At 39.6% G+C, this 13395-nt stretch overlaps 1 protein-coding gene across 2 annotated transcripts in view; it reads right to left on the bottom strand.

The window, feature by feature from the left end:
* The window catches only part of LOC126299017 (transmembrane ascorbate-dependent reductase CYB561), a 46813-nt gene that overhangs the window by 11874 nt on the left and 21544 nt on the right, over nt 1-13395 (bottom strand). For both annotated transcript variants that reach the window (XM_049990652.1, XM_049990653.1), the window contains exon 3: nt 7-215. In XM_049990652.1, the coding sequence (XP_049846609.1) occupies nt 7-215 (209 nt within the window). The remainder of the gene's footprint in view (nt 1-6; nt 216-13395) is intronic.

The following is a 13395-nucleotide window of genomic DNA, read 5'->3' as shown; positions in this document are numbered from 1 at the left end:
TAATACCTGGCAAGCAAATAGTATAACAGCTGTCAACCCAATCCAGCTGTGAAGTGAGTACATATTAGGAATTGGAGGTGTAGCAAGGTTGTGTGAATCAAAAACAGCCTGAAGGCCAATCACGGATAATATAAATGCAATTATCTGCATCACAGCATGCGTCACCTTCAAGTGGTACTTGCGGAAATTTGGATAAGCACGATACACCATAACACCTGTGAACCAAAAAATAAATAGGGATAACATTCATATGCATAAACTTCATCTTAATAAATATTGTTTTATACCATACAATTTGCACTTAACAGATCATCCAACAGTAGAGTTGTCCAGTTATTTTTGTCCTTCCCATTCATTCCAGAAGTCTAGACTCATTCTGAAAATTTAAAGTTTCATCGTATGACTGAAGTTATGATTCTACTGTTTTTCATTACAGCCTTGTGATCCATTCGAGTCCTTTCGCAAGTGCAACCAGCACAAATTTTCTTGTGCACTACTAGAATCTAGAAAAGCCTTCCAGTAAATAACCCACTGAAATGTTTCAAATAGTTGAAGAAACTGCTATGGACACAAGATGACCAAAGGGTTTAACACTTAAGGTGACAACCAATAAATGAACTCATTTCAAAAGTCCACAACTTTACATCACATGTATCTTTTGTTCTGCATATTTTCTGGCGGAGCAGTGACACTGCAGTACTGAACTGCTTATCCATTGCTACTAAGCAGATCTATTCTGACGAATGTTTGTACATTGCTCAGAAACAGTTTGAGACCTAGCAAGTTGGAAACTACTCCATTTTCTGTGGGTTCTGCTCCCATAAATAACAAATGTTTCACTCTTATTCTACATTTAATACAACTGCACATGCAATATGAAATACATAGAGGCATACATCAAATTGTTGCTTAAGAAATCCCATTTAAATATATATAGTTTATTTTTTCTATCTTACGTTTCTGATTACAAGGTTACAATTGGTTTTAGTAGAAGCCTGAGCAATTTAAAGTTATGGTTAACCAAAATTACAATGTCCTCTCATTAGAAACCAGTTTGAGCTAATAGGCATCATAGGTGGTATTGTTACCAGTCATTAGAAAGCAAATATTTCCAGCTTTTTGAAAACATTTTAAATTATTTGAAAATGATTTACATATGAAATAACTGCCATTAAAAGTTTGAATCCTAATTTCAAATGCCTGCAAGATTCTGAACTTACTAGTATTTCATTGCTATGTTTTCTGGCTCAGAAAACATTTCTCACTAATTAAATTAGACACTACAATTGAGGAGTATAGGATCATAACAGATTGATTTCAAGCTGGATGCCATGCTTGTAAATAAGGGCTGTCACACTGCATATTAATAATGTTCCATATACTTTTAAATTATAATGACCTGCAACACTTACCACATACCATATAATAATGATGTATTAGAGTGTGCAAAAATAGTAAAAACTAATGATTTTCAAAGCATTGAGGAGTTTTGGAAATCTTACCATATTCTTACGCCTGTCTAAATAGTCACCCCTCCACCAAAAATCACCAGTGTGTCTGGCAACATGTTAACTCCTGTGTGTCTGTTGAACTGAAAGTTTGCTGTTGGGAATAACACTCAACATCTATGCAGCTTTAAGCCCACAACAGGCAAACAATGATGTAATGAGAATCCTGAGCGAGGCATACAGCACACAATGTGTTAAAATCTGTGCTGCAACATGTTTAAGATGTATGTATTTTGTGTGTATCCCCAAATTGTTAATATTTGACTACTTAATTCTGCACAGTGTATTTCAGATTGATGACTGTACAGCAAGTTTTGTTATGTGCACTTTTATTTCCATGTTTCTGTCACTGTACATTAGGCCATTGTAAAGTGCAACAAATTGGATATGTTTATGAACAAAGAGATACACCTCTTTACCTGTGCAAAACCTTATCTGTAAAATGGGAACTGACCAACAACAAAGTTATAGTGCAAATAAAGTGGAAGAGGCCATATTTAAAATTCACCTATTGCATAGTGTAGGTCAGTGTTCTGCAACTGGTGTACCACCATGAACTGAAGGGTGTTATGTGAACATTTAACTATTACTGTAAGAAATTAAGGTAAGTCGATTCTAGACACTAGAAATTTTTTTGTTTGAAAAGAAATTAAAATTGAATTATTTTTTCAGTTTTAAGTAAAAAGGTGCTTGTTTATTCTATATTTAATAGATGCTGATAACATATTTTCACACAAACTAAACATTTTGTTTATTCAATATTGTTGTTATACCTTGCTTATCTTAAGTTTATTGTATTCCTGCCTGTATCAATATACCGGCTATGCCATTAAGATACGAGTACTTTGTAATATCACATTTTTCCCTACAATTCTGGTATTACACCCCCCCCCCCCTCTCATTTTTATTGCCTTAGATATTTGTTCCAGTTTTTAGCCAATTCTTAAACTTTATTGATCTTTTCATGCACTGCCAAAGGACCCACAAATTGTCAGACAACAATACAGTATTTCAGTTCAACAATATTGTTATTACATCCTGGACTTCTCACAGAGCATTCCAGTTCAGTTTTATTATAGCTGTGCTCTGCACTAATGTGAATATTGTGATTGCTACACCAGTATTTTCTATTACAGCGATTCTGATCTTTTTTCGATATGGATAAGTTCATTGTATGGAGTCATCCGACGCTGAGTGCAATTACTGAAACCATGGAGCCCAAAGAAAGAAAGCAGTTCAAATTCAATACAGTAATGATTATTACTCTTATCGGTGTCTGGTGTGGTGACAAAATATGCCCAATCCCAGATAGTGTTTGTTACAAACTAATGCTCCTGCAGTTCCCATTGAAGTGGGAAATTTATCAAGAAAATGCTCCTCTCTTTAAGTAAAGATGTGAATCATTTTTGTCAGTTGTTAGAACAAAATGAAAACAAGTGAAACTTAATGCTACATCAGCACATGTACATGATGCTAGCTACAAGGTATCTTACCTTATCGAAAAGGCCAAAAATCTTACGATAGCAGAAACACAGTAATTGCCCACATATAAAGAAATGTTAAAAATAGTACTTTGTTCAGAAGATGCTAATGAAATTTAAAAACCTTAGTCTGCTGACACCATCAGCTGCTGAGTTGGTGACATGTCCGGTGGCATCAAATTATGAAGAAAATAAAGACCAGTTTTAAATTCTCACTTCAGATCATTTCAAGTAATTTCTTTTTGCGAAGAAATATTTCATGTGACTAATAAATTCGTGGTTTGCATTGAATTACTGGGGGAGGACTGCATTATAGTTAGTACAGAAAGAGTTGCCTGAATGACATGCTGAGTCAAAGGCTTTGTGGGTAATGCACAGAAACTGAATCCTAACAAACTGATCATCGTCTCATTCACTGGGAAGCCATTTTTGTTTGAACTATCTGCACAACTTCCAGTATGTTAAGGCAATGAAGTGTGAGTTGGGTTTCGTATTAATATTTTTGGAATCCACACTGGTTGGAATGGGGAAGATCATTCTGTTTGAGATCTCATTATTTTGAGCTTAGAATATGCTCACAGATTCTGTGACAAATTGATGTTTAGGATATTGGGCAGTAGTTTTGGTGATCATGTCTACTACTATTCTTGTAAATAGTACTGACATGTACTTTCTTCCAACTACTGGTCACAACTTTTGTTCAAGGGCTCTATAATAAAGTATAGTTAGAGGGACTAACTTTGCCACAAATTCAGTATAGAATCTGACAGTGATTTCATTGGTCCCTGGAGCTTCATTCAATTTTAATCATTTCAGCTGTTTCTCAACACCACTGACAGCAACACTTTTCACCCATCTTTTCAGTGGTATGATGGGGCAGTTCCCTTGGCTTTTGCTTTGTAAAGGAACATTTGAAAACTGAGTTAAGCATTTCTGTTTTTGCTAAGCTACCCTTAATTTCAGTTTGTATCTCATTCTCTAAAGACTGCACACTAACTGCCTTTACATATGGCTGGAATTTCTTTGTTTAAATCCATTTGACAATATTCTGTGATGGTGGTCATTAAAGTCTTAACACACTGGTCTCTTGACAATTGTGTTTCATTCAGCACCTCTATAGATCTAAGTTTTGTTTTACACCTATAATGCAGTAATCTGTTTCCTTTAGACAGTTCTCTGCAGAGACTGTACCATGTAGGGACCTTCCCATCATCAATGGTTCTACTGGCCACGTATCTATCCTGTACATGGTCAGGTATCTAAATTTTAGCCATAGTTCCTCTACATGCACCTGTCCTGTGTTGAAAGTTTCAAGTTCCTTATTAATATAAGCCTATTGCCTTTTTATCTAGTTTACTGAACATATACCTCCTACTTTATTTAATTTTCCTTTGTACTTTGGTAATCACTGCTGCCACAACCATGTCATTGTCACTAACACCAATTTCGATGTGGACATCCTCAAACAGGTCATGTCTATTTGTTGCCATTAGATCTAATATTTTCATAATAAGGCGAGTGTTCCTAACAATCTGCTCTAGGGAGTTTTCAGAGAAGGCATTTAGTAATGTTTCACAAGATGTCCCAAAACACCCACCATTAACAAAATGGATTTTTCCCAATTGATTATCAGATGATTGAAGTCTCCACTGATGACCCTATGATTAGTTACACCACAAGATGAGTCTGGTGGGCAATACAAGGATCCAGTTACCATTTTATGCCCACCCCTGATACTGCGTCTTTCCCAAAAATTGCTCATGCAGCTTCAATTTCTATCACGGTGGATCTGACTTTGTTTACTGTGACACATACACCACCCCCAGTCCTCATTAGCTCATCCTTTCAATGTAAAGGAATTCCCTCCCAAAATCTCAGAGCTATCAATTCCAGGTTTCAACCAGCTTCCTGTACTTAATATTATGTGAGCTTCGCTGCTTTTCAGGAGTGCTTCAAACTCTGGCACTTTGTTGTGAATGCTTCAGCAGTTAACTACAAGAAATTGAATCCTCTCACCTGTGGGGGCATACCTTAGACTTCTGGGTCCCCTACAGTTGTTATCTAGTCTGGATGGAGAGTCATCCACTCTAAGAAACCCTTGTGCACACCCCCACACAGAGCAGCCTTTGATGTGTAGTTCACACATGACCCATTTTAAGGGGACCCTACAACTCTCAACTCTATGGCACGAGTTCAGGAAGTCACAGAACATTCCAAGTCTCTGGTTCAGTACTTCCACTCTAAGAAGTGTGGGGGAGAGGGAGCAAGCACAATCTGTTCTATGTAAATGCTGTGAATTGTGATCTTCAATGAAACTCCATTTGCATGGCTGGTATTCTCAATCTTAACTGGTAGTCACTAGATGATCTAAGTATGACCTCTTAACTCTGACAGGCATTTGTTTAAACGAGCACCATAATCTGCAGTTGGTTGCATTCTGTCATCAATGGCTGTCAGAGTAACCTAAGTATGTTGACTGAGGTCCCAGGCAAACACAGAGCACTTTGTGTTCTTGTTCCTTGCTGCCATTTCCCAAAAGGGTACCATTAGTCTGCATTAAGTTTGAACTGCTGATGGTTAATTGATGCATTAATGTCTACTATTTTGCATTTGCTTCTTACTGACATGAAATTATGCAAATTTGTCCACAAGTGGAGAGTCCCACTGGCTCAGTTTCAGTTAAAGACAGCAACTTATTGTTGGTTACAGGGATCAGTACAACACCCTCAGTGATCTGTCATCTGTCTACTCCATAGAGGATGCCTAGCTCTACCATTGGCACACCAGAGTCAAGTGGACAAGTAGTGAGATTTTATACTTCTCACAGAGAACACTATCCACAGCATATGATAGTACTCTATGTAGCTTTGGTACTACACGATTCTAGGGAGCTCTTCCAACTTATCAATTCGCAGCACCCAATTGCTTGAAAATAGTCAGGGAGATTTCCAGCTGCTTGTTAACATCAACTAACTCATTTTTTGTTGTTGAGATCAGCACTCACAGTCATGCTGCATTGTGGCTGGTGCACTATTTTACAGGGCAGTTAACAAATAACTGAACTACGCCTGCTGACTACCTTAATCTGTTAATCTAAAGAATTACTAATTCCATGTAAGAATTTAAGCAAATACACAAAATGAGTTTTATTAAGGCAACAGAAAAAGCTGTGGTAAAAATTACTAGTTTCTTAAAACTTTTACACTAAACTTATGGAACCTGTTGTATATACACACACTTTATATTTAAAATTTACAGTTGCTGCAGCCACCCATGCCTAAAATTGTGAAACTTTAAGGTTAATTATAGGAAAAAACCCTCAAACTTTTATGATAACTAGATAGTCTTTACTGCTCTTGAAAGGGAAAACTAGATTTAACAGTATGTTACAACATATGCTACAGTAACAATCAAATGCCAATTTATTATGAGTTTATGCAAAGGACTGCTGTTCTAAGAAATATTAGAAGAGCACAAGTAAGTTTTAAGCTTACAATTGACAAAAACAGCACAAGTTTATCACAGCACTTGCAAATGTGAATTTGCACAATACAGTAAAAAATGTTAATCTCAGCACATGTGGTTTCTGAAGTCTGGTTTTTAGATATACACAAATGTGTAAACTGAACAAATTTTTTGCTTAGCTGATTGTGTGACTACACAGGCATACCAAAGACAAACACTGTAATGTCAGTCTATCAGTCAAAGTCATGAAACTGTAACATTAACAAAGCACGTCTTCTGCCTGGAGCAGTAAGGTATTAACTAAACAAAAAAATACAAGGTAGAAATAATAATAATAATAATAATGCTTGAACATTATCCATCCTAGTCAGAAGGAGTTAAAGTTGTGGATACAGACAATTTAAACTGCCATTAACTACGGATAACAAGGTGTTTATTGATTTTTTTTTTTAAATAAAGTGCAAATGGTTGAGTACTATGGGACTTAACTTCTGAGGTCAAGAGTCCTCTAGAACATCCATGCACGAGGCAGGATTCGAACCTGCTACCATAGCAGTCACGCGTTTCTAGACTGAAATGGCTAGAAGCGCTCAGTCACACCAGCCGGCAAGAATTTGAAGAACATTTATTAATCTTACAGCTGAATTTCAAAACAGCTTTTGGAGAGAGTGTAGAAGATTTTGACTGGATTTGTGACCCATTTGGGGATTTAAAGCATCTTCCGAATACCTTAGGTTTAGGCTTACAGGAAGAACTGTCAGATCAGAATTGAAACAAAACAATGAAATCAAAATTTTTTTGAAGTCTCTTTAGAAACATTTTGGTTATCAAACAGCGAATACCCAACTATGTCAGAGACAGCAGTTGATGTGTTATTAACACATTCAACTACTGTTATTTATTTTAAAATATGTATTAAAAGGCTTTCCACAGTGAATTAATGTTAATAAGTTGTCAAACCCATGAGCCTATTGCCATTTAATAATAATAATAATAATAATAATAATAATAATAATAATAATAATAATAATAATAATAATAATAGACTATACAGCCATTTCGCACAAATCTTCATAATGGATTTCAACATACTCAAGTAGTTGAGACAGATTCCACTACACATTGTAACCTAAGCGATTTGTTTTCAAGTTAATCCAGTCACTGTCCTGGTATGATTAAAGTCAGTCAGTGCATTCCACAGTTCTTTGACACAAAGTTATGGTCCAAGTTCTTTACGAAACTTGTGTTGTTGGAACAAAGTTTGTGTTTCCAAGTTTTAAGACTTAATATGTCTTGTTTATGGAGTCTCACCTGCAGGAACTTACTTCTACAGGAACACAATTCACTGAACAACATAGTTGCCATCAGTGCTCAGGAGAATGTATTCATACAGAAATCCTGTGAGCACTTTACATGAGGAGGTGGTTTAATAGCGTGCCAATATAATTTTACTAACTATCGTATTTTGTTCATAAAAATTGCAGATGGGAAACTGTGTAGATGACGGTAAGCTTTAATTTTGCTAATTTTAGTCACTCTCATATGGGAAGTATCTGGGAGACAGTAATATTTTACCCGACTTCTCTGAAGGCACACTTCCAGAACTGTGCAACTAACTCTCCCCTTGAAGCAATACATTTGGGTACTAACTGGCTAGAAACTGCTCAGCAAAGGTGTAATCGAACACTATCAAGAAGCCTTCTTGCATTTTGCAACAATTATTTAACTATGTTACCAACCAGAATCAATAAATGTGAGCTATTACTAGAAGAGGTGCCAGAATGGACAGCAGTGTGATCTTCAGAGAAGCAACATTGAAGTACCGATTTCAGTATTTAGTCTTCACTGTGTACTGGCCTTAAAATGGAAGATGCTAATAAACCAACAACGTTCATCTGACTGACTCTACAAAGTGCCCAAACTTGATAGAATTTTTTATTTAAAATAATTTTCAAATTTAATTTATTTTTCAGTCCCAGTTTTACATTCCTTTATGCAGTATGACTAGTTTTAATCTCCTTGAATCATCTTCAGATTTGTGTAACTACATCAGCAACCTCTCATGTCCATATCAAATGTACATCCATATTCAGATTATGTCTTATACAAACATGACAGGATGGTAACAGAATTACACATTGCCTAGTCAACAAAGAGCAAAAAAGGTGTAATAAGGCAAAAATTCATTCAGTCCCAAATTTTTGTACAGCTGTAGGAGGGCACACCATGAACAACATACTAGAACTCCCAACCAGTGGAGTTCTGGAGTGTGGGCAGAGGGATACATTTAAAGCAACTGTTTACCATTAGTGCTTTTAAAGTCACAGATTATAGCAAAACTGTTCCCTAGTTCAAAATAAAAATACTTTGTTTCCTATGAAAAATATCTACTCATTTTTTCCTCTAGAACTAATACTTTCCACATTGCAGAGAATGGAAAAAAATTGCAGGTTATTAGAATAGTGTTAGTGGTATTAATTTTTTTTAATGAAGGGGGTTAAGAACAAATATTTAATGTGTGTACCACACTTAAGGGCAGCACGGCCATGTTTGGGATAAATTATGTTCTGGTGGTGTAATAATGGGGGAGGGGAGATTAGATATTTTTAGCCATCCTGGTAGGCAGTTTTACCATATTTCTAGTAAAGGTGACTTCCATCACCATTACTGCTGATTATTTTTCAGTTTACAGACAGACTATACCTCCCCAGCATTTCCTGTCCTGTTCTCTTATGAGGGTACATAAAGTAACTTCTCTGAGTTAAAGTTTATTCAGTGGATTTACTCATTCCCAGTTAACAGAGCTTTTATGTACAATACAAGGTATGTTCCTATAAACAATGGCTGAAAGTGTATCTTGTTAGTGTTATGTTCGCAGGGACCAAGGCAGTGTTGGTGGGAAAGGATTGGCTTGGTTAATGCGGCACTTTGCTGTTGTCTATTGTTGGCAGCATAAGGCAAGTAACCACTCTTCCACTCAGGAATTTCTGGCACCTGAGTAGGCTGCATTGAGTTGAACCACTTATAGCACTTCCACAGCCCATCTTGCAATGTGGGTGTGAACCTCTAATGGGATGGAACTGATCACATTTACGCCATATACAGTAATCTCCTATAATGCATTGTGTGCCTGAAGCTTCAAATATTTGTATCTAAGTTCCACAACACTCAGATGACTTCTATTGCTGAGGGAGCCATTGTAAGCCTCTGGGCTACTTCAGATGTTGGGAGGGCTGAGACTGGGGTGATTCATTTGATTCTCCCTCGTGTGAGAAGTATTCCAGCTAGTGATAGTGTAGACAATAAAATTGGCATTGTTGAATCCATGTTGATAGTTTACACTTGGAGCATGCTGTTCAGCGTGTTAGACATTTGACAGCTCTAGTTGCTGAGTTCGGGATTTTTTGACATGATCTCACTTACCAGCTGTAAATAAGTGTTCACTCAAACTCAAAATAATCTCCTTATATGAACATGAACTCAGTGAAGTTCTTTTGTCTGCTGACATAGGATAACTAGACACAAAAAACTGCAGTGGTACATCTTGTCTATAAACTGAAAGCAAGCAGCAATCATGGTGGAAAGTCTCATTTTCTGGAAAAATGCTGCAACTGCCTTACAAGTCACTAGGTTGGTCGGTTTAGAAGCGGGAGAAGGGACCAAACTACAAGGTCATCGGTCCCTTGTTCCTAATAAAACAATGCCACAAATGTGAGAATAAAACAGATGAAACATGACACAAAATGGAAAGGAAGGAAAAGCCACAAAGGGAAGACAACAAACACCAGAAGGGAGGGGGGAAAAAAAACAGACACACTAGAAACAAAAGAGTAAAACATGAAAGCAGATTACAGTGGCTGGCCAACCACGAGAATAAAAAGGGAAAGCCAGCCACTCTGCAATACATTAAAACCTCCACCCTAAAAGCACTATGGTGGATGGGACAGAGGGACAGGAACCAAAACCTACATAGAAGTATAAAACCCACATCATGGATAAAAATTAAAACTAAAGCTGCTGTGGAGGCAGTTGCCTAACACCGAAGGCTGGGTGCTGGGAAAGTTAAAAGTCTGCCACAGGGCAGTTAAAAGGGGGCAGTCCAGCAAGAGGTGGATGACTGTCATTTAGGAGCCACAGCAACACTGAGGTGGGTCCTTGTGACGGAATAGGTAACCATGCGTTTGCCAGCTCCACACTGCCCATATGTGGCTGAGGACAACTGATTCTCTGCGGGAGGTCTTCACGGAAGACTTCCACACATTCATAGTCTCGTTAATGAACGTGTTGTGCGTGCTGTTATGCCATTCCGTCTCCCAAAGCTGCAAAACCCTGCTGTGTAAGACAGAACGCAGGTCAGCTTCGAAGATGCCTATCTCCAGAAGCTATTTCTGCATCGTCTGTTTGGAATCCCTGGCAACGAACTTGCCGATAGGCTGGCCAATGTGTCCTGGGGTCCACACAAACACCACGGAAAGGCGGGACTGTTCCAGGGCAAATTTGGACTCCTGAATGGACATTACCAGAGGGTGGCAAAGGTAGCATTGGTTGATAGCTTGTAGGCTACTCAATGAGACAGTACACAGGAGAAATGACTCACCAGGGCATGAGGGTATGTACTCAACAGCACGAGATATGGCCGCCAGCTCTGCAGTGAAAATACTGCAGCAAACTGGCAAGAAGTGCTGCTCAATATGTCCTCCATTAACATATGTTAAGCCTATGACAATCAGCCACTGAGCTGTCTGTGCAAACCACTTCACAGCCCCGGAACACACCAAGAATTTAAAGCAAGTGACAGTGGTGAGCAGTGCGGTTAACGGAATCTTTAGGGCCACGCAAAAGGTCCAGGCGAAGCTGCGGCCAAGGCGTACACCATGGAGACATAAGTGAATGGACCGCAAGTAGAGGTGATAAAGGGAAGGACTCTAGTTCCAAGAGAAGAGACTGCACGTGAACTGCAATTGTTAGCCGTGATCTGGGCCGTCGATGCTGGAGATGGACTGCCACGGGTGGGAAAAGGACACGGTAATTCGGATGCTCAGGGGAACTATTCAAGTGTGCTGCGTAACTAGTGAGCAGTTGCACACATCTGATCTGCAGTAGAGGGACACCAGCCTCTGCCAGTAAGCTGGTCACCGGGCTAATCCTGGAAGCTCCTGTCACTAATAGAACCCCAATGTGGTGCACAGGGTTGAGTAAATGTGATGTTGAAGGCGCTACATAAACCACACTCCCTTAGTTAATTCAGGATTGGACAAGCACTCCTTAGAGCTGCAGCAGCGTAGAGCTATCTGCATTCTAATTCGTGTTGCTTAAGCAACGGAGGGCATTGAGTTGCTGCCAGCACTTCTGCTTAAGCTGACGAAGATAAGGGAGCCAAGTCAATCGAACATCGAAAACTAGTCCTAGGAACTGATGTGTCTCCACCACAGTGAGTGGATCATCATTAAGGTAAAGTGCGGGTTCCAGATGAATGGTATGACGCCAACAAGTGCACGACACACGACTTTGCGGCTGAAAACTGGAAGCCGTGGGCTAGAGCCCATGACTGCGCCTTGTGGATGGCTCCCTGGAGGTGCCGCTCAGCAACAACAGTACTGGAGCAGCAGTACAAAATGCAGGAGTCGTCTGCATACAGAAAAGGTGAGACGGAGGGCCTGACAGCTGCTGCTACACCGTTAATAGCCACTGAAAAGAGACACACACACACACACACAATACAGAGCCCTGCGGGACTCCATTCTCCTGGATATGGATGGAACTATGGAAGTCACCAACCTGTACACAGGAAGTACCGAGCGACAGGGAATTTCGGATAAAAATCTGGAGTTGTCCCCGGAGACCCCACTCATACAATGTGGCAAGGTTATGTCATTGCCAAGTCGTGTCGTATGCTTTAAATAAGTAAAAAGGAAAAAAGGGAAAAAGGGGGAAAAAAAAGACGGCAATCAGGTGTTGCTGTCTGGAAAAGGCTGTTCGGATGGCAGACTCAATGGATACAACATTATCAGTGGTAGAGCGACCCAGGCAGAAGCCGCTCTGACATTGAGCCAGCAAGCCACGTGACTCCAGGACCCTACCCTCAAGTGGGTTTTTACAGTGAGCATCGAAATGATGGTACTCTCCCGCCACTGTGATGGAAAGACACCATCACACCAAATCCGGTTGAAGATGATGAGAAAATGTCACTTTCAGTCAGATGAGAGATTTTTAATCATCTGGCTGTGGATGCAATCAGCTCCAGGAGCTGTGTCGTGGCAATGTGCAAGGACACTGAGGAGCTCCCTCTCTGTGAATGGGGCATTATAGGATTCACTGCAGAGTGTAGTGAATGAGAGGATGTTCCCTTCCAGCCACTGTTTAGTGTGCAAAAGGCTGGGGGTAATTCTCCGATGTAGAGGCTCAAGCAGTGCTCAGCAATCGCGTTTGCGCCTGCACATAACTTGCCATTTATGGTAACACCGGAGACAGCTGTTGGGGCCTGCCACCCGAAAAGACGTTTGATCTTTGCCCAGACTTGGAAAGGTGATGTGTTGCACCCAATGGTGGAGACTTATCTCTCCCAACACTCCTTCCGTTGTTTAATAAGGTAGTGAACTCTGGCACAGAGCTGTTTAAAGGCTATGAGGTGCTCCAGGGAAGGTTGCCGTTTATGCTGCTGTAGAGCTCGCCGACACCCCTCGATTGCCTGAGTAACTACCACCAGCCACGCTGAAATGTGTGGCGGCCCCAGTATTTAAGAGGCAGAGGTCGAATTGCGACAGTAAAGTTTCCAACATCTCTGCCTCGGCAAGTAAGCATGGTACCACCCCACAAGGGGGTTATGGGCATTAAAATCTCCCAAAAGTAGGAAAGGTTTAGGGAGTTGATCACTCAGTGCAACTAATACATTCAGGGGTACTGCACCATCTGGAGGAAGATATACATATCAGACAGTTATT

Source organism: Schistocerca gregaria, chromosome X (assembly GCF_023897955.1).
Source record: "Schistocerca gregaria isolate iqSchGreg1 chromosome X, iqSchGreg1.2, whole genome shotgun sequence".
NCBI lineage: Eukaryota > Metazoa > Arthropoda > Insecta > Orthoptera > Acrididae > Schistocerca > Schistocerca gregaria.
Note: the sequence above shows the minus strand (reverse complement) of the source record. Positions and strands in the feature narration are given on the sequence as shown.